At 39.5% G+C, this 22,772-nt stretch overlaps 1 protein-coding gene across 7 annotated transcripts in view; it reads right to left on the bottom strand.

The window, feature by feature from the left end:
* Positions 1-22,772, bottom strand: part of elavl4 (ELAV like neuron-specific RNA binding protein 4) — a 180,157-nt gene that overhangs the window by 89,704 nt on the left and 67,681 nt on the right. For all 7 annotated transcript variants that reach the window (XM_057842258.1, XM_057842257.1, XM_057842254.1 and 4 more), the window contains one exon: positions 22,427-22,673. In XM_057842258.1, the coding sequence (XP_057698241.1) occupies positions 22,427-22,673 (247 nt within the window). The remainder of the gene's footprint in view (positions 1-22,426; positions 22,674-22,772) is intronic.

The following is a 22,772-nucleotide window of genomic DNA, read 5'->3' on the forward strand; positions in this document are numbered from 1 at the left end:
CAAATGCTACTCGGTGACCGCCAACAAAAACTTTTGATTTTTTTATATTAATAACAAATCTTCTATTAATTTATTTACACTTCCCCTTACTGAGGTTGTTTCTTTACAACAGAAAAGGTACCTGTAGGCATGAACAGGCTTACTACAAAAAGACCAAGGCCAAACATGGCTAATTTATTTAAATATGAGTATTTTAGAAAAATAGGCCTACAAGACTGGTGTGATATATAAATAAAATAAAATAAGAAAAATTCAGGTCATTAATTGTCAGACAGAAGCAGCACGCCAAACTAAACAATAAGTACAAATATGAAAATGGCTTACCTCTTTCGAGCAGGCTATGGATCATGATTGTCATCTGTAGGACCATGGCCCCCATCAAAATGTTTACTACATATGATGGTAAATGGCTTCATTTCGCTTGCGTTAAACTGGTCTATTGGACGTTCGCACAAGTTGAACCATTATTCACATTTTTTCCCTCTGAGTTTTTGGCTTTGGGAAACGTATATATATATATAAAAAAAAAAACATCCTTCATATGTGGACGGTCGTAATGTCTACAGTCGTTTCTACAAATTCCATAGCAGCAGTGTTTACTCTGCATGTTCTTTTTTTGAAAGATTACCGGCAGAAAGCAAGCAGTACTAGCATTGGTGGTATGCGAGCGCGCTTCTATGTTGACCCCTTTTGATTTAAGATGGTGATGTCACGCAGCCTCGCGGTCTAAAAATAGCATTCACGCGGTACGCTATTCAAAAGAATTTCCTATCCGCCAAACCAAAATCTTTTTATGAAGTGAACTGAATGCCACTGTAGTGCAATCATATCCTAAAATCTTTTCTTACAGTTATGAAGACTTGCATGTCAAAAACTCTGAAGTTTAGTCACTTGTTTCTCAAGACACCACTGTAAAGTAACAGCAATCAAAAGCAGATTTTGTGAGTTAATCAATGTTAATTAATTGTGCTCATTTGTAATCTCTGACAGTGAAAGAGTGACAAGGTTACAGAACCCGGAGTCACAGTTGTTAAAAATTGTTATTCCATAACGGTCCAGTATCAATTAAAAGCTATTGGTACAGTCAGGCTATACATAGACTATGCAGCTGCTTAGGGCCCCTGACCACTAGGGGGCCCCCAATCTGGCAGTTGTTTAATTCATATTCTATTTTGTTTACTACAGTTTGCTTTATTTGACTTTTGTGAGTTGTGATACTTGATTACAAGCTTGAAAAAAATAAAAGTTCTTCCTTAACTTCTTTCTTTCCTCTTTTAGAAAAAGGTTTGGCGCTATCGACTGTAAGTACTGACAATCATTTGGGGTGAGAAGTTTAAAGTATGCAGTGTAGTGCAACAAATCTGATTAATATACAAAATATAGACGTATGGGTTGGATTGCATGTATGGGTTTCACAGTACACTGTGACGAAATGGTGGGCCAAAAATATGGGCCCCTTTGCATTATTTTGCTTAGGGCCCCCAAATGGCTTGGGCCGGCCCTGGGTACAGTGTATCACAAAAGGGAGTACACCCCTCGCATTTCTGCAGATATTATTTAGGTATATCTTTTCATAGGACAACACTGACAAAATGACACTTTGACACAATGAAAAGTATGTGTTTGTGCAACTTATATAATAAAGTTAATTTATTTTCCCCTCAAAATCACTCAAAATTTACCCATTAATATCTAAACCCCTGGCAACAAAAGTGAGTACATCCCTTAGAAACTACGTACATCCCTAAATGTCCAAATTGAGTACTGCTTGTCATTTTCCCTCCAAAATGTCCTGTGACTCGTTACAGGAGTGCTGTCAGCATTGCTGCAGAGATTGAAGAGGTTGGGGGTCCGCCTGTTATCACTCAGAACATACGCTGCACTCTACATCAAATTGGTGTGCATGGCTGTCACCCCAGGAGGAAGCGTCTTCTGAAGACAGTACACAAGAAAGCCAAGGGGAGGGAAAATGACAAGCAGTACTCAATTTGGACATTTAGGGATGTACGTAGTTTCTAAGGGGTGTACTCACTTTTGCTGCCTGGGGTTAATATATAAATGGCTACATTTTGAGTTATTTTGAGCGGACAATAAATTAACTCTATCATATAAGCTGCACACAGACTACTTTTCATTGTGTCAAAGTGTCATTTTGTCAGGTCCCATTATAAGATATTAGAGCTGGAACGAATACTCGAGCAACTCGAGTAACTCGAGTTTAAAAACTCATCCGAGTAATTTTATTGACCTTGAGGAATCGTTTAGTTTTGCCAGCTCTAAGCATCACGTTTTGCCTGGACTACTTTTATTTTTTTATTTATTTATTTATTTTTATTAAACCTGTCCTGTTCAGCTGTTTGACACAGAGAATGGAAGTCTAAGTGCCGCCCAGCAAAGGAGCCACCGTCCCCCCCCCGGGACCCAGGGTGGACCCAGGCCTGGACTACTTTTAATGCGGGACAAAGCGCTGATGTTACCTGCGTAAAGGAAGAACCAATAAAAAAAAAAAAAAAAAAAAAAATTACTGCAGCCGACAGCCGCTACAAACTACGCCGATGTTGCTAAAAACTACGCCCGCATGATGCTAGTGTGGTAGCAGGTAATGTCCGATGCGTCTCATAGATATCGCATGCATTTAGTACTAGATGCGAAATGACAGACTCTGCTGCATCTGGGCAGAGTTAGTAAACAGCCGCCATCTTTAAGCAGTAGACTTCTCATCGCTAATAAATATAACGTTACTGTCATTCGCTCACGTAACGTTAGCCCTGCAGAGGGCTAGGTTTCTATTGATTATGACCACTGTCGATGCGTGGCTAACGTGTCTTACATACAGGCTTTATTTAATCTGTAAAAACACAGCGCTGTAGAGTGATGAGGGTGTAAAATTAAAACATAATAAAGCTAGCTGTCAGTTTTAGCTCAGTAGTCATTGCTGAATAAAACACCAAGTGGCACTGGTCCCTAATGTGCTCTAATACAGCAGGTATCATACATTTATTTTGAACACTGCAAAAACTCAAAATCCTATTAGTACTTACAGTTTAGACTAACTTAAAACTTATCTAGAACTTAAAAATAGCTTGACACAAATGGAAATTAAATTGAAACACGTGGGAAAAACACGTAGCTTTCAAGTGATGTGTGTTATCAAGCGTAATTACATTTTTAGGTAAGAAATATGTTTTTTTTATAAGATCTAGAAGTTTTTTGATTCAAAGCAGTGAATTGTTTTTTTCTAGTCACATCTGAGATGCAATTGTTGGCTGTTTTCAACAATGTACTGTACATCGAAAATAAAGGCATTGATTGACTGAAAATGGTTCAATATTGGATTAAATGTCTTTTTTTCTCATGTACATTTATAATTGCTTTTTACCTAAAAAAATGTTTTATCCGATTACTCGATTAATCAATAGAATTTTCAGTCCATTACTCGATTACTAAAATATTCGATAGCTGCAGCCCTAAAAGATATATTTAAATATCTGCAGAAATGCGTGGGGTGTACTCACTTCTGTGATACACTGTAGTTGAGTGGTTACATCAATGCCTCAATCACAATTGCCAAGTGATTGGTTTTGAGGGTGTTGTGTCCGTCGTTTACTCATAGTCGTCTGGGACATTAGTCAACCTGTGGTGAGCTGATGCAGTATATTGTCAAAAGGATAGATGGATGTAAATTACATTCAGTTCCCAAAAGGGCTAATTCATGGCCATCAAGCAACAGGTGAGGTGTATTGACACACTTGTAATGGAGTCTGGGTCGACCTAATGGATAAAAAAATAAAAGGCCATACAGTATCTTTTGTTATATTGTTAGTCTGGCTCAGTTCGCTTAGCTCACAAACCACTAACAGAATTCACCTACTCAGCATGAGTATATTGGTAATGCCAATTACAGAAAAAAAAAACCCCAAAACAACAATTTCAGTAAGTACAGCATGTGACATCAAATAAAGAAGCTATTAAGATGCATGATGAATAAGCTCTAATGGGATTTTAGCTCACCAAAGAATTGTCTTTTCACTGATAAATTAGCTTAATGGAAACACTAACTTATATATTTTAATTGTCAATTAAAACCAAGGAACCCAATGATGCATTGCTCCTCTTAATGTCCTTTTAATGAGGTTAGATATTCATTTTCCATTGATTAGACTACTGCTTGCTTGCTGTGCCAGTTTTGCCATTTCTTCCAGCGACTCAGGGAAATGCAGAAGTGATAAAAGTTCCCTGCTTAATGAAAATTATGTCAATCTAATAATTCAACTAAATTGGAATCTTGTGAGGCCTAACAATACAGTTGGCTTTGGTGTCACAGTCCATTCAGTAAATGTGTTAATGCAAGCTCTGCCAGAAATGTAACGTATATAATAGCCAATAATGGGTGTTTACCAAAATAACAGCACATTGGCTTTATTGCCTGTACTACAGTGTAGAGTAGGAGGGTGTTATTTTGGCACGCTTATAAAGACGCATATAGGCAATTTAGCATGCTAAGAAAAAAGGGCTGCTATTTCTTCAGAGCAGCTTGTGAGGCTAAGCCATAGTATATATTCTATTATGAGAGTTTTTGCACTTGTGTAGCTGCATGTTAAAAGCCACTTGAACGTCAACAATATATCATATTATGTTAAGGTACATATATAGACAAAGTCATTATGGATGTATGCATGCTGCACCATGTACAATGTAGAGATATATTTATATGCAACAATACGTCGCACACAGTGAGGGTCACAATCATGTGCAGTAATGTTTATAAGGAGGTTGGCAGCCATTATTTTGTCCCTTTTGTTGTACTTTGCGATTATAAGAGCCCTGTAGTGCTGACATGAAAGCATCCTCATCTGCTTCTATCAGGCGAGGCTCACAAGGTACTCTTTGATCTAGAGTGCTTGCTCCCATGAAGAACATTTTATTTGACGTTGTTCCATTGTAGCTTTATTACTCCTTTGGAAATATGTAGTTATCCATCACAAAGCAACTTGAACCAATCACGCCATTTTGGCAAAACACGCCTACATGTCTGTTACAAAGGCAAGTTTGTTATGTACTAAAGAATATACAGCATGTTTCATTTTTCATTATTCCAGATTTGAAAAGTATTTTCTATATTAAACTGACTTTGTTAAAAAATCAGAAAGGGGTAGTTCAACCTTAAAGGTTCCATTGTGATTAGTTTGAACCAACCTAAATGGCTGTCTGGTTCTTACGCTGGCAGTTGAGAAAGCATTATACAAAACATTGTTGGAGAGTCAGTTTAGAGTCAGTGATGCACATTTTAGAATAGGCAATTTACCGTAATTTTCGGACTATAAGCCGCTACTTTTTCCTTCATTTTGAATCCTGCGGTTCATAGTAGAGTGCGGCTTATTTGTTGATTTATTTTAGTTGATAAGAATATATCATTTTACAGCGGCGTCATAAGACTGGCATAAGGCCATCATAATCATGACATGAGACTGTCATGGGCATTACTGAATGCTTATGACAGTTGTCATTATGTGTCATCCGGCAAATTATGTCACTAACTCCATTTATGTCCATCTAGGATCGTTTAAATTCATTCAAAAGTGAGATAATTTGCCGGATAACACACAATGACATCTGTTATAAGCATTCATCAATCCTCATGACAGTGTCATGTCATAATAATGACAGTCTTACGGCGCCGCTGTCATATAAAGTGTTACCAAACACCATAACTAGCAATTGAATCAACAATGAAACAACTGTAACAGTAACTGAAGAAATAATTAGCACAGAACATTAATTTTGATGGTTATTTACATCTGTAGCGCAGCAATGCATGCTAGGAGGCATGTTGGACAACAACAGTGTTGACAGCAAGTGGCAGCAGAGGTTCACTGTCTCCCCCAAGAGAGCAGTGATGGCCAAAGGAAGCTTCTTGAAGCCAATTTAAACCAGTTGGTTGCAAAGCTTCATGGTGGTTCATTTATTCATATGACAGTCATTAGCAGTGTTGTCAGTAATGCGTTAGTTAGTAACGCGTTACTGTAATCTGATTACTTTCTTTCAGTAACGAGTTATCTAACGCGTTCATTTTTCTACACCAGTAATCTGATTAAAGTTAGTGTCCTTCGTGTCTCTGCGTTACTATTTTTTCATTGCCTCATAATATATGTAGAATGAAGAATATTGTAGTCATGTACGAAGAGCATTTTGAATAGAAAATGCTAAAATTAAAGGTTCCCGGTACGTGTTTCCATGACAACCACTTAGCTATCTCCTGTTTTGGTCTCGCGTCACATGTGTTGTGGGACTGAAAGGCGTGGGCCAGGCGGGTGGACATTCGAGCCGAGTGTTGAGACGTTGCGAGGGAATGTTGATCTGTGGATATCCATGAATGAAGGTGAGTATTTTTCCTTCATTCTGGAGGGTATCAGCAAAAGGTTGGACCCCCTCCATGCGCCCCGTTTCGTAACTTTGCCGTAGCAACGACGGGCAGTCATCGCTCCAAGTTGGCAAGCTTTGTTTACATCATATGTGCGTTGCACATTTATGCCGTGAGGCGATGTGTTTGTTTAGAATCTGTGGGATGTGTTGTAAGTCTGATTGAGTGTAAAGTGCTTAGTTGCCGTCACGTTTTGTGGCCAAGTTGACTGCATGTGTGTTGAGAGGAGTACTTCCAGGTTTTGCACGCGCATCCGCGCCCGCCACCACCTTTGCAATTTTGTGCAGTCAGTTTGCATTGTTTTACATTGGCACTGATATGCTGTTAACCATAACCCGAAATTCAGAAGTTTTGACATTACGCTTAATCTGAGGGGTTAGCGGGGTTTATTGGTCGGTGGAGTTGATTTCAACAAATTCCAAGCAGTTTGTCAGATATTTGTTAGTTTCAGGGCTCCGGAGTGGCTAAGCTAGCGCGAAATTCTAATAGTCCCCTTTAAATTCAATCATCGGAAAGTCAATAATATGTGATGACAGTTTTCTGTTGTCATTCCTATGTTGAGGCGGCAAAGGGAGAAAAATGGGTAAAAAGTAACTGATAGATTACTTTTAAAGTAACTTAGTTACTTTGATAATGAAGTAATTAGTAAAGTAATTAGATTACTTTTTTGAGGCGTAATCAGTAATCAGTAATTAAATTACTGTAGGAGTAATCTGTGACAACACTGGTCATTAGATGCCACTATCAAATAAAGTGTTAATATCTTTTGGCGTAAATATCCAATAATACAGTGAGGACAGTTGTAGCTTATAGTCCAATGTGGTTTATCTGTGAACAAATGCCACTATCCTGCCAAACTTGCTGGGTGGCGGCTTATAGTCAGGTGCGCCTTATCGTGCGAAAATTACTGTAAAATCTGTCTGAAAATATGGTTTTGTAACTAAAGAAGTTAAGAGGATTGGATACAGAGGACAGGATGTTTTTGGGTTAATTCAAAATAAGGAAAATGGTATCCACTTTTTTTAACACTTTGTTGAGCAAGTGCCTATTTTTAGTAGTAGTAATTACAAAATAAATTCAAAATTCAAAAAGATGTTTCGTCCACATAAATGGACATCACATTTTGGGTCATGTTGGGCACAATATTAACATTTGGTATACAAGTGTGATCGACATGACTCAAATGTGATGCCAAATTTCAATTATTATTCGAGTTTTTACTATTAATTATTAACTGTAGCTATAGTTTAATAAAGCTAAGCTATAAATATGTAAAACATGCATATCCTGTCCACGAAGTTCATGATGTTTATTGCATCAGCACTATATCTTTCAGTCCAAGTGTCTCCGAGAGGTCAAGTTGTCTAGAATTAGTCCAGTTCAAAGTACTGCTTTTATACTGCTATATATGTCGTAATTCATTTATATAGGTCAGCAATTTATGAAGGGTTACAGAGGGTTAGCAACATAGAAAATAGGAGGAGGCAATTCGAGTAGGGTTGCACAAAGACACCCTTAAAACAATGGACTGCAGGGCCTTAAATTATGGCTGAACTGTACAGTGGGCAGTTTAAATGGTTAAATTCATAAAGAGAGCAACATCCCCCGCACACACACATATCTACAGTGGACCCATCTCCCACTCATTCATTCAACACGTCTTTCCCTCCTGGGTTGCCAAGGTAGCAGCCAATGTTGCAGTCAGGAGGCTCCCACTCGCCGTTCCCAAGGCCTAGCTTCTACCAACACACGCAGACACACAATTGCCCACCTCCAAGCTCAGGGACAAACACAAATGCAAACGTAAACCACCCCCTCATGGTGGCTCCCTGAGCTGGGGGCCAGCGGACTGAAGCCTGCAGTGTGTGGGCTGGCGGGCTGGCTGTGGAGCAGAGCTATAAGGCGAGCTGACAGCAGACAGAGGAGCCCCTTTCAGTCTTGGATAACCCTGTTACATCAGCCTTGCGTAAACTGTCCTCCTTCACCTACTTGAAGTCCATCTGAGAGCACTGAGGGAGGAGAGCAAGGCCCACAAGCCCTCAGTTATTCACCCCTAGCGTCAAAACACTGGTGGGGTAGGGAGGGAGGGAGCGACCGTCTGGCTCTTTACCTCTCAGGTACCATCCACCCGGAGGGACATCGGGTGAGGAATTCAACCCTGAGGCACTTCCATCCTTTAGATAGGACGCCAGCACAGGGGACAGCCACATCCTCTGTGTTCCATGTAAAGGGCACTCAGAGTGGAACAAGAAGGGACAGAGGCGGTCTGAAATGAGGGTCACGGGCGGGGCAGTGCAGCCGAGCGAGCTTTCAGCATGTCCAATTCTGGGTCCTAAGGAGACGGAGGGGGAGGGATGGGGGTTGAAATTGGGGAAGGGTGCTCGCTAAAAGGAGTGAGACAGGACGTTGCTGGGACGCGGGACGCTGAAACTTTAATGTGTGTCTGCCTGCTTGTGTCTGCACTTCTGAGCCTGGCAGGTCTTTTAATACCTGGCTTTCGGAGACGTCAAACTCCTTTTTCATCCAGTTCCCTGTCAGCCTCGTTCACGCTATCTTTACCCTTCAGACCATTTCATGCTCAGATGAATGGGAGATGGAAGAGCCGCTCTGGATCTTTTGCGTAATTGTTATGGGAGGAATTTCAAACTTGAAAACGTTTGTCAGCATAGCGAAAAGTGTGTAACCAATGTCTTTTCATTAAGTCCATGTTCACACCGCAGTGCACGATGGCCAGTTCAGATTTTTTTGTTATTACAATTTTTTTTGTAGTTGTTCTTATTGCAAAAATATGCAATTTGCAGTGTGAAGGAAATGCGTTCGTGACATCCTGCGTACACGCACTGTAACGTCGTCAAGTGTCACTGTGTTCATGGAACTAAATATGGTACTTCGGGAGGTCTCCGCAATCACGCTTTTTTTGGCAACTCTCAGGATTTTGTGCTATCAGGATCAACATTTTTTTCAAACCTGGTCGCTTCACTTGTGGTATCAAGATAGAAGAGTTATTTTCTGCCACATCGGCCGGCATTGCGCGTCCGTGTCCGTTTTGGCCGACAGTGGTGATGTATTTCAATTACATTGATCCCTCACTACTTCGTGCTTCAAGCTTTTTTTCAATTAAAAAAACAAATAAATAAATCCAGTGTTTTTATAGAGCTGTCCCGATTCAATCACTTAGTCTCTCACTCTCCCTCCTGCTGCTTTTCTTGGTCAGGCAGTGCACTGGAGTTGCTTTTTAAAGAGTATTACAACACCTGGGGAAAGGCTAATATTCCATCATTTATCCATAAACGCATGCCTTTTGGATTCATATCATGCCACTTCGTCTAATTGCACACATCGCAACACCAAGAAAATGATAGAAATTTGGATCGATTGTCAAGCTAAAACGACCAGCGCCCGAGATCCCGGAAATCTAGCATATTGTGTGCGTGACGTCACAACTAGGAAACAGCCGGCTCAGTGCTTAGTACTGAATGGCGGCGATGATGGCGGACAATTTTGTTTCCAGTTGCAGCGACGAATCCGACATAAAGAACGTTCTTCTAATGGTGACGAGGAGAGTTATGAACCTTTCTTTGGTGTTTTGGGTTATCAATTTGAGCCCAAACGAAAGCCAAAGCAGCCTAATGAAACAATCATTGAGGGGAGCAATCAAACTGATGAAACGCCGGCAACAGATCATGTGGGAAACACCGAATGGTTTGTTTTGCATTTCTTTTTGTGAAGCTGATACACCGTGACCACAAAATAATGTATAGAATAATTATCATTTATTGTGCTATCATAGGTTTTCACTCTGCAGACAGACACAAATATGAATGGGATTAGAGGATTTGTTGTATATATTTTACAAGCGATAATTTATACATGTGTCCAGTCCTATATCCAATGCGTGATGTTTTTTTTTTTTTTATAAAAGAGTACTCACTCTGGCCATTTCGAACTTGGCTGCTCCGCTGCTTTGCTTAGCCTGGTGTGGTGGGGTGGTCTCATCAGTGCCAGTCATCGTCCTCTTTCTTGATATCTCGGGACATTTAGGTGGCTGTGCGTGTATGGTGGGCAACGCATCTGCTTTCAGCAGCAATTTCTTAGCAAATCCTGATTTCATTTGTCCATAGTTCGAATAGCTTTCAGGTGTAAAATGCACACCACACAAACTGTGCCGGAGGCTGGGTCTACAAAACTAGCCCTCTTTGCACCGACAAACTTTACTCATTGTCTGCGTAGTCCAGCTCTTTTTCTCGCGTTCGGTAACTCATGCGTACTACATTGCGACAAATGGCTATTTGTACACCACATAGCATGACAGGTTTGAACAATTTTAGCGATTTTTTGATACAACACGAACGCAACTCTCTTGTCGATAAACAACGATGGCATCTGCCTCGACCTTTTGTTTCCTGGCTGTGACGTCAAAGCCCCATTCGGCTGTGTCCGGAATACTTTCAGAAATGTTTGTAATTTTCGATCTATTTTCCATAATTGCTCACGAATGTGATTTATTTTTTGGTTAACTTTATTAATATTTGTTATCCTCGCCACATAACGGTTCTATTGAGATCTCACAGCCCCTTAGTATTATAATTCTCTTTAAAGTTAACGATGACTGACATGCGTTAATGTTTGGTTTTGCCAGAGATGCTTGGAAGCTGAAACTTCAAAGCGCCGCATGTGTCAATCATCGTTTAGCTTGTTAAACATCTGCAGTAGCAACTCTGTGTGTAAGTGAGCAGCGTGAGCAGATTTAAGTGGACTCATTCAATGAAGCATTTAATAAAGTCAAGCATTTTTTTTTACGTTACTCTTTTTCCAAAATAATTGTGTGGTACAGTAACATGTTTAAAACATCATAATTATTACATTTGAAGTGCTTAAAAACATTTACTAATATATATATATATATATATATATATACACACACACAAGTTTTTTTTAATTATACTTTGAGGAAAAAAGGTGAAAAAATGTGTTTTATTTGTATCTCTTTCCAAAGCTAAATATGAATAAATACATTGAACACACGGGGGGGGTTGGGGGGCAACTTTGCATTTTTTGTCTTATCGCAATGGGTTCTGGCCCCCATTAACTGCGAAAAACAAGGGTTCACTGTGATGACATATGGGTTGCAATCGTATTGCCTGGAACTCCGGACTCACTGCTGTTTCAGCGATAGAGTCTAGCGACCGTTCCGCGGATCAAATTCCCAAGGCGGAGCAAGCCACAGCAAACAGACAGTGGAGTGGACCAATCAGCGATGGACGGACGTGACGTTGGTAAAGCGACAAGAAACTCTAGCGCAAGAAAATAAACATACGGGGAGAGCTGTATTCAACATGGCTAGCGCAAGACAGACTGTTGGTTTTAGCGACTCGATGTGTTTTTGGTCATTTAAAACTGAATTTACCACGGATTGGAACATATTGTCGGCTCTCCCGTTGGCTATTTTTGTGTTGTTATGGCGTCTACTTCTGAGGTGCAAGAGTGACGTAGCTCGTTAAGAACACGTCACGCAAGTAAACGAATCTGATTGCATGATAACTTTCGTTTGGGCTCGAGAGGCCAATGAGGAGCTGGGTCCCAGACTGTTCTCCCGGTGTTTGAAAAATACAGGGAGAACAGTATTTGCAAGCAATCGTAGAGATATGTGTTCATACAGCAGAGGATTGAATGGAACATAGAACAGAGTATTGACCAGAAGTGTGAATGGAACCTAACTTAATACAACTGTCCTGCTTTTTACCATGAAGTGGAAAATCGGCTGACGGAAACCTTTTTTTTTCTTTCTGGAGAAAGTACAACACATTTTGAGTACTTTACATATTAACATTGATCATCATAGAACTCAAAATTATCTAGTTTTTGAAAAAAACTGTCTAAATGCTTTTAAGTGCCTACCAATATAGATTTGGCTGGCAATGAATTAGTTAATGGAGCATGTGATGTACCTGTGATGATTCCAGTATATATGATTTTTTTTTGTGCGAATAAGAAACGTGTTGGCGGCAGGTTTATACATGCTGCCTGTCAGCCGAGGAGCTCTGGCTTGAACGACTCCACAGCTGACATCACAGTCTATTTATTTTTTATAGCCAACATCTGCTTGGCTTGCTACAGTGTCATTACGATTTGCATCAGCTCAACAGATTCCTTGTATAAATGAGATACATTGAAGATGACTATAGTAGTATGAAAGAAGAGGTATTCATTAAATGTTTTTAAGGATGGCATCCTTCATGTAGACAAAAAACATTTGGCATGAAATGTTTTCCTTAAAGAAAAAGAAAAGAAAAAAATCAATTCCTATTCCAGCTTGAAATGTGATTTTCTTTTTATTTGTAAAAAATATATAATATATATCCTTTCCTGTATTAGACAGCGGGCAAAGTCCAAAAATAATAAATAGTGTGCATTATTGCTTTCAATGTGATTTTTTCCCCCCCAGCTCTCAAAATGCCTTTGAGGGATTTTACAACCTCGGAGGTAGTGAATACTTTCAATACTGTAAAACTGTGTTTTAATTGGCGAAAGGTATCAAGAGCAAGTGGACAGAGTGTCAAAGCATCATGCCTTTTCTATTGACAGTGTACCAACAGTTAAAGCGTCCATAAGCTGGACTCTTTACACAAACATTGACACGATTTTTACGTCACATTTGCATTAAAAAGTATACAGTGGGGCAAATAAGTATTTAGTCAACCACCAATTGTGCAAGTTCTCCTACTTGAAAAGATTAGAGAGGCCAGTAATTGTCAACATGGGTAAACCTCAACCATGAGAGACAGAATGTGGGAAAAAAAAACAGAAAATCACATTGTTTGATTTTTAAAGTTGGAGTGTAAAATAAGTGTTTGGTGACCTACAAACAAGCAAGATTTCTGGCTGTCAAAGAGGTCTAACTTCTTCTAACGAGGTCTAACGAGGCTCCACTCGTACCTGTATTAATGGCACCTGTTTTAACTCATTATCGGTATAAAAGACACCTGTCCACAATCTCAGTCAGTCACACTCCAAACTCCACTATGGCCAAGACCAAAGAGCTGTCGAAGGACACCAGAGACAAAATAGTAGACCTGCACCAGGCTGGGAAGACAGAATCTGCAATAGGTACAACGCTTGGTGTAAAGAAATCAACTGTGGGAGCAATTATTAGCAAATGGAAGACATACAAGATCACTGATAATTTCCCTCGATCTGGGGATCCATGCAAGATCTCACCCCGTGGCGTCAAAATGATAACAAGAACGGTGAGCAAAAATCCCAGAAACACACGGGGGGACCTAGTGAATGACCTACAGAGAGCTGGGACCACAGTAACAAAGACTACTATCAGTAACACAATGCGCCGCCAGGGACTCAAATCCTGCACTGCCAGACGTGTCCCTCTCCTGAAGCCAGTACACGTCCAGGCCCATCTGCGGTTCGCTAGAGGGCATTTGGATGATCCAGAAGAGGAATGGGAGTATGTGTTCTGGTCAGATGAAACCAAAAAGAACTTTTTAGTAGAAACACAGGTTCTCGTGTTTGGAGGAGAAAGAATACTGAATTGCATCCGAAGAACACCATACCCACTGTGAAGCATGGGGGTGGAAACATCATGCTTTGGGGCTGCTTTTCTGCAAAGGGACCAGGACGACTGATCTGTGTTAAGGAAAGAACGAATGGGGCCATGTATCGAGAGATTTTGAGTGAAAATCTCCTTCCATCAGCAAAGGCATTGAAGATGAGACGTGGCTGGGTCTTTCAGCATGAAAATCATCCCAAACACACAGCAAGGGCAAAAAAGGAGTAGCTTCGTAAGAAGCATTTCAAGGTCCTGGAGTTGTATAGCCAGTCAGTCTCCAGATCTCAACCCCATAGAAAATCTGTGGAGGTAGTTGACAGTCCGTGTTGCCCAACGACAGCCCCAAAACATCACTGCTCTAGAGGAGATCTGCATGGAGAAATGGGCCAAAATACCAGCAACAGTGTGTGAAAAGCTTGTGAAGAGTTACAGAAAAGGTTTGGCCTCCGTTATTGCCAACAAAGGGTACATAACAAAGTATTGAGATTAACATTTGGTATTGACCAAATACTTATTTTCCACCATGATTTGCAAATAAATTCTTCAAAAATCAAACAATGTGATTTTCTGTTTTTTTCCCCCCCACATTCTGTCTCTAATGGTTGAGGTTTGCCCATGTTGACAATTACAGGCCTCTCTAATATTTTCAAGTGGGAAAATATCATTCAAATATCATTCATGTAGACAAAAAATATTTGGCATGAAATGCTTTCCTTAAAGAAAAAGAAAAGGGAAAAAAATCATTTCCTATTCCAGCTTGAAATGTGATTTTCTTTTTATTTGTAAAAAATATATATATCCTTTCCTGTATTAGACAGCGGGCAAAGTCCAAAAATAATAAATAGTGTGCATTATTTCTGTCAATGTACTTTTTTCCCCCCAACTCTCAAAATGCCTTTGAGGGATTTTACATCCTCGGAGGTAGTGAATACTTTCAATACTGTGAAAGTGTTTTAATTGGCAAAAGGTATCAAGAGCAAGTGGACAGCGTGTCAAAGCATCATGCCCTTTCTATTGACAGTGTACCAACAGTTAAAGCGTCCGTAGGCTGGACTCCTTTACTCAAACATTGACACACTTTTTACGTCACATTTGCATTAAAAAAGCAAACATACAGGACGACACCACTTTCACAGGTGTATGCCTGCGGTTTATATAGTGTGGCCTGCGTGTAAGGCAGTATTAAATAAAAGAGTAACCTCGTTGTACCTGACGTGTTATGAAAACACTAAGCAGACACAGATATCAGGTAAGCTAGCAGCACTCGTTTGGGGAGCAAGCCAGACTCCTTGAAGCAGTGTTTTAAACAGTTCAAGTCAGCTAGTGTGTGACAGGTGGTGATCAAATCCCTGACCAGCCAGGCCCCACGCCAGAACTGCCGAGTGTCCCATAGATGACTAATGTGCTCGCACCTTGTCAGTGCACCTCCACGAGTCACTCAAGATGCTTAAGACTGATGTCTGAAGGATTGAGAAATACAAGTAAGAAAAAGAATTGCACGTTGTGGCATTTTCATTAAGTACATCTGCAAAGCCTCACGAGGAGCTGTATTACATCTCCTTTAAAAGACAAACTGAATAATTGATGTTACAATAGTTTGACTATTCCACCAAGTATGAACTGTTCAAGAGAAGACCATTTATTTTTGGCAGATTTTTTGATTTACGCATGTTACGATGAAAGCACATACTGTATTTAATTTGACAAATGAGACGAAAGGATGGAGCCAATTTTGTTGGGTGGAAACGCCCTTATTAATATCCTCCAATGTACTGCTTATGTGGCTAATCTACAGTATTGGCTCCCAAACCTGGGCTTGGCCCAAAAAGGAATGCAGGCCATTTGTAACTGTTTATTTTAAGACATTTGATTAGCATTTGGTACTATTTTATATGCAGTGAAGAAAATAAGTATTTGAAGACCCTGCTATTTTGCAAGTTCTCCCACTTAAAAATCATGGAGGAGTCTGAAATTTTCATCGTAGGTGCATGTTTACTGTGAGAGAGATAATCTAAAAAGAAAAATCCAGAAATCACATTGTATGTTTTTTTTTAATGATGTATTTGTTTGATATAGCTGCAAATAAGTATTTGAAAACCTGAGAAAACGAATGTTAATATTTTGTAAAGTAGCCATTGTTTAATTAGAAAGTTCAAACGTTTCCTGTTGTTTTTCACCAGGTTTGCACACACTGCAGGAGGGATTTGGTCCACCCATCAGTCAGGTTTCTGGGCTGTCACTGAGAAGCAAGGAGTTTGAGCTCCCTCTAAAGGTTTTCTATTTGGTTTAGGTCTGGAGGCCAGTTAGGCCATGCTAGAGCCGTGTTATGGTTTTTACGGAGCCACTCCTTGCTTTTTCTGGCTGTGTGCTTCAGGTCATTGTCATGTTGGAAGACCCAGGCACAACCCATCTTCAATGGTCTGGCTGAAGGAAGGAGGTTGTTTTCCAAAATATCACAATGCAGGGCCCCAGTCATCCTTTCTTTAATACAGTGCACTCATCTTGTCCCATGCGCAGAGAAAAACTCCCAAAGCATGATGCTACCAACCCAATGCTTCACAGTAGGGATGGTGTTCTTGAGATAAGACTCATCATTCTTTTTCCTCCAAATATGATTAGTGGAAAATGACCAAAAAGTTGTATTTTACTATAATCTGACAACAAAACTTGCTTCCATGACTCCTATGCATCATCCAAATGGTCATACGCAAACTTAAGACGGGCCTTGACATGTCCTGGTTTAAGCAGGGGAACCTTCCGTGCCATGCATGATTTCAAGCCATGATGTCTCTGTGTATTACCATTAGTAACCTTGGAAACGGTGGTCTTAGCTCTTTTCAGGTCATTGACCAACTCCTGTCATGAAGTTCTGGGCTGATTCCTCACATTTCTTGGATCATTGAGACCCCACGAGGTGATGTCTTACATGGGCTCCACTCTGATTCAGATTGACTGGCATGTTTAACTTCTTCCATTTTCTAATGATTGCTCCAACAGTGGACCATTTTTCACCAAGCTGCTTGGCAATTGCTCCGTAGCCCTTTCCAGCCTTGTGGAGGTGAACAATTTTGTTTCTGAAGTCTTTGGGCAGCTCTTTGTCTTCACCATGTTACAAGTTTGAGTCTTACTGATAGTATGGTGTGGTCAGGTGTCTTTATGATGATACCGACCTCAAACAAGTGCATCTGATTCAGGATAATGCACGAGGAGCTGGACTTTTAATTAGCGGACTGACAGTTCTTTTAGGGTCAGAATTCTAGCTGATAGACAGATGTTCAAATACTTATTTGCAACTGTATCAAACAAATAAATAAATATATATATATATATATATATATATATATACATATATATATATATATATATATATTTTTTTTTTTTTTTTTTTTTTTTTAACAGTGGTGTCAAACTGTACCGCAGCGTTTCCTAACCTACATAGAGCCAAGACAGCCATTTTACAGCAGAAAAAAAACTTCTCACCTAAATATGACTTCATAAATAATAATGCTCTTGTCTGAATTGACTAAGAAATGTGCTTCTTCAGTTAAAAATCTGGGTCAAAGCTTATACACCTGCTGGAAGCTACTTTTATTCTGTTATCTGAATCGTAAATGTTGGACATAAAGGTTTATTGTAACTTCTGCCATCTAAAGGAGGAGCATAAGTTTTTTTCTGCCTGTCACTATTAATTCTGGCATTCATAGTAGAAAAAAAAGACATAATTATTCCAATATAGACTACTTTTCAGTTAAATTAAGTGAAATTGGATAAACCCCTGCAGCATCCCTGATAATCACCACAGGCACACTGTGCCTTGGGACTCCTGCCTCCACTTTATTATACAAAGACTGTTCTAACAATTCCCAGTTTTTGGATATTTAACTCATTGCCTGCCATTGTTGGCTTGAGACGTCCAGTGCATTTGAACTGGGAGGGCTGGCAGTGATCATCCACAACGTCAAACCGGGTCGGATGCCTGTCACCATCAACAACAGCAAATTAGCTAAAAATAATTGTGAGTTAAAAATAATTGTTTTGTATGAACATTTTGAAGTCTATTCATGTATACTAAGGGTGTAATGGTACATGTATTTGTATTGAACCGTTTCGGTACGTGGTTCTCGGTTCGGAACGGAGGTGTACCGAACGAGTTTCTGACGTAATGTAACCCTTACTTTTCGAGGCTGTGAGTCGATCGGGTTAGTTTCTTTGTATAGATTATATTTACTCTACTTCTCTACTGTAATGAGGACCAACACGGTAGGACAGTATAACCCAGAAACGTTAACGGCGCGACAACGTGGCCGCCGCGAGAACACAGTCAATCAGCAAATGCACACCAGTCGCAGTGCGGCTCAACACGACCCTCCTGCGTCAATACTACTACCGGTAGCTAGGATCAGGCAGACCGGTAGTCACTTGTGTAAAAATAAGGTGGATCTGGTCGATTTTCAAACTAATATGCAATCGTAACCCACTTTTTGAGTCCATTTGATCTATTGAGTGGTAGCTCGGGGCACAGTTGACTTGTCTTTGTTGATTTACTGCTGTCTTCTCTGCTATAATAATAACCAACACGGCCCCATGCTCAATACAAAACCCTCCTACCACAACAAAACAAGTAGGAACTAATATTCACATAGGAACTAAAGTTATACAACATAAAATATACAATATAAATGAAAACTACATCACATTTGTAAAATATAAACACATAATGAAATAAATAATAGCCCATTTAAATAAAATAAATTGGGAAATGAGCTAAAACACCCATAATTAAATAAGAAGAAGAATACACAGATCCTGCTTACACAATTAAATTTATTAATTGCTGTGTGGCTCTTTAACTTTAGAAAATCCACCAATAAAGCTTTTGAAAACCGTTCATAAGAAAAAAAAAAAAGATTCATTGAGGCATTTCATTTGTAAAATACATGGTTAAATCTTTGTCATTGGGATTGCTTTTCTCTTTAGCACAGGACTTCTTTTTTCTTCTTTCTTTCAGAAAGAAAGCTGACCAATATGCGGGGTCTGAAAGGCAAATTGTGTTGGATTATCTTTAAATACCCGCTACTTTTTGAGCCGAATTCTAGCTTTGTAATGTTCTTCTTGTTGAAAGCACAAAGATGTGTAATAAACAACTAGCACATTTATATTTTGCATTTTGTTTTCTTACTGTACCGAAAATGAACCGAACCGTGACCTCAAAACCGAAGTAAGTACCGAACCGAGATTTTTGTGTACCGTTACACTCCTAATGTATACCTTTTAGTGTTCGATCTTGAATCTATAATAAAAAATTGCAGGATGTAACAAAGTGTTAGCCATGTAGCATCCAGTTGGCTGATACTCAACAGGTTGGAGTAGTTTAACAACAACTGAATTTACTATCAAACTCAGCCATTAACTCACTTCCTAGTCTCTTGGAAAATCACACTTGAGGGGAAAAACTGGTCAGAAGGAGACAATAGTAATAACGACAGAGTGCAGTATCCCAATGTTATTTTGGTACACAACAGTCTTCATTATCCTTGAATGCCCGACTCAATTTTGTGGCCTATTACGGCAAAAGAGGAAATGACTCTGAAGAGGCAGGACAATGTATCCTCTAAACTTGGCTTGGACTACTCTGGTCATGTCACTCCAAAATACCTATCTTTAGGGTAAATCAAATGCAGTGATTTTGTTCTCTACACATATTTATTTCAGTATTGATGTCTTCTTTGCTCTATGTGCTATCCAAGCAGTGCTCTGTTATTGCTGCTGCACGTTTGCTCTTTAATGAGATTATCAGAAGAAGAGTGTCAGTAAGTAGGATCTAAAATGAAAGCCATTATGGAGCATTATCCAAGAGATGCACCCGCTCCACCCCCCATGATCCATCTGCCGTACGACCACCCACACTGCCACCGCGACAAGATTACCGCCGTGATTAGCAACAGGAGGCTCTGCTTAATTCAAACAATTCTGGAGAACATGTGGCACTTTGCTGTATTGGTGAGTCGCGGAGCTTGAATCCACACGGAGGAAAAGGATGTTGCAAGAGGCAAAGTGCAGCTGTCTGCTGTGCCAACTTTGTCATTAAATTAATTCTTTGGATTGGGGTCATTCCATGTCAATTCAAATAAACCTCCAGAACCTCTCAGTGACACCTCTTCGAAAGATCTGTTATGCTTTTAGTACCTTATAATTTCAAATGAAAGTATCCAAGGTTTGAGTCTCGTAGGTCAAACGTTTTTTTGTGTTATGGCCCTTCAAGGTTTGGGTGCCACGCCCACTTTTGAGATCCTAGAATTGCACACTAAATTTTGGACCATATGTATGTATTCCAGCTATTCATCAATGTATTCTATCAGAATCTGCAAAATATTCAGGTACTGGGTGTTAATGTCAATTCTATTTATAAGGCTTTGTTTTTATTACCAGAAAGATGAATAGGAGGTTTAAACAACAATTGACCTACTTTCCGGACAAGATTTTCGGGAAATATCCCAAAATAGGACTATATGCAATAGCTTAATTCATAGTGGAGGAGTTGGATAATCAACATTTTTTATTGGCTAAAATGTTGATAAAAGGCGAATGTTGATGAGGTAAATAGCGCATTCTGAGCATCATGTGGCCACATATCCCATTAGGGCCTCAATTAGGTGGTCCGAAATGGTAATTTTGTCCCATAGCCATGTTTGGAGCCTGCACGCGCCCCCAACAGAGCCTCAAATGCTTTGAAACTCTCTAAATACATTATGTAGCCCACAAATATGTTTGATAAATGAGTTAAAACCGAACCCACACAAGATGTTATCATGATATGGACAAGGAAGATGTCAAGAAAATGCATCGTGTCATTAAAAAAAGAAATCCACTTAATGTATTATCTTTAAATATACAGGTTGACACAAAAGAACAGGAACCTTTAACAATCCAATAAAACCAAGATTGATGGAAGAAAATTATTTGACTCAATGTAATTGAAACATTAAAACATGCCAGAAAAATCAGTTCAATCAGTTAACATAAACATCTCTGATGTGAAAGATGTTCTAGAATGTATAATGTAATAACTTGCAGAACATGAAAAGTAACATCGGTTACTTTGCTGAGTAACTAAATACCTTTACAATGATGCAACTGAGTTACTTCTCCCAAAAAGTAATTGAATTAGTAACTTGTAACTAGATTAACAAGATTAACAACACTGTACAGCACATTACTGTATTACTGTATATAATAATTAGGACTATTAGGACATTCAGCCATAGTGTGATCAAAGCAACTGTTCCGGGCCGGTCCCTGCCGGTCTGTTACTGTTTTTCTCGAAAGTTTTCACACATTTTATTGTTCTAACTTCAGATACAATGACCACAATTCATGCTATATGCCCCTGATTCAGTCCATCTATACTATAGACACAATTCCTGCTTTACACTCCAATTGCAATTCTAAAACGTTTTTTTTTTTTTTTTTTTTTTTTTTAAACAATGTACACATTTGGGCCATTTTTTCTGTTGTTGCGTGTGGAGTATAGGAGAAGTGAGTTTAAAAAAAAGTGTAAAAAAAATGTAAAACTCCATGAATAAATGTAAATAAATAAAGTAGCTTGACTTGAACTGACACAAACTATCACATGAATAGTTCAACCATGGTGTGTTCCCCTCCGTTTGGGCCGCATACCAACACAATATATGTCTAGTGATTCTATTTACATATGAATGGTTGCTGTCTGTCAGACAACGGCTTGCTAATTCAAATGCACTTGGGTCATTTTGGCCACCTATGTTTTTTCCTCAGGAGAGGCCAAATTGGCTATTGCTTGGGAATATTAGGAGTATTTGTCTTGGGAAAGGCCAAGTTGCCTCTGCTGGGTTTTCTGGTGCTAAATTACGTAGCTTAGGTCGATCGATGTACGAATCCATTCTAGAAATTTGCTGTTGAGATTCTTCATTTACTGCTGCAACATCTCAGTTCACCATGCTTATCAAAATGACAGTGTTTATTTGCTGAAGGTCACAGTCTCAATGTGCTGCCACTTGCTCATGTCTGCCAATATGTATTTTCACCCTGTAGTACCTCTATTCAGTCTTTAAATGTGTGTTCTGATAGACAGGGCCTGAACACACAGTTATAGCAATTTACAGGTCTTTACCTAACTTAAAATAGAAAATGAGAGCCTCCAAATATGATCCAAAATTTAGTCTGCAATTCTTGGATCCCAGAAATTTCAAGGGTGAAAACCTGAAACTCGTTTGCGCTAAGAGAGTCAAAGTTGGTCATATCTTAAGGCACTGATAAAAATAAAACAAATTGAAGAGATGTCGCTGTGGATGGTGTGTGAATTGATATAGAATGACCCATTGGTGTTTCGTGATGAAAATAAATATAATTTAAGCTTAGTATTCACCACTAATATACAGGATTAACAGTGTACAGTTGCCTACCTGTGATCTTGTCGCGAACCAGTTTGCAGGATTCAATCTCTCCAATGCTACCAAAGAGGCTGCGGAACTCTTCCTGGGTCATGTTCTGTGGTAGGTAGTTGACGATGAGGTTGGTCTTGCTGTCGTCGTTTGTAGGCCCGGTCTGCATGGGCGAAGGGCAGCCGCGACTATTAGTAGTCGGCCCGTTGGCTGTGGTGCCACCTCCGCTTGGACCATTTGTCACCGGAGCCTCCATGTTACTGATGATCTGAGAGAATCAAGAAGGGAAAGATGAGACAATGGATTAATGTGTGTAGATTGATTTTGAAATGGGCTACAATGCAATAAAAACACATTTTCAATCTTG

The sequence above is a fragment of the Corythoichthys intestinalis genome, chromosome 7, assembly GCF_030265065.1.
Source record: "Corythoichthys intestinalis isolate RoL2023-P3 chromosome 7, ASM3026506v1, whole genome shotgun sequence".
Classification (NCBI taxonomy): Eukaryota; Metazoa; Chordata; class Actinopteri; order Syngnathiformes; family Syngnathidae; genus Corythoichthys; species Corythoichthys intestinalis.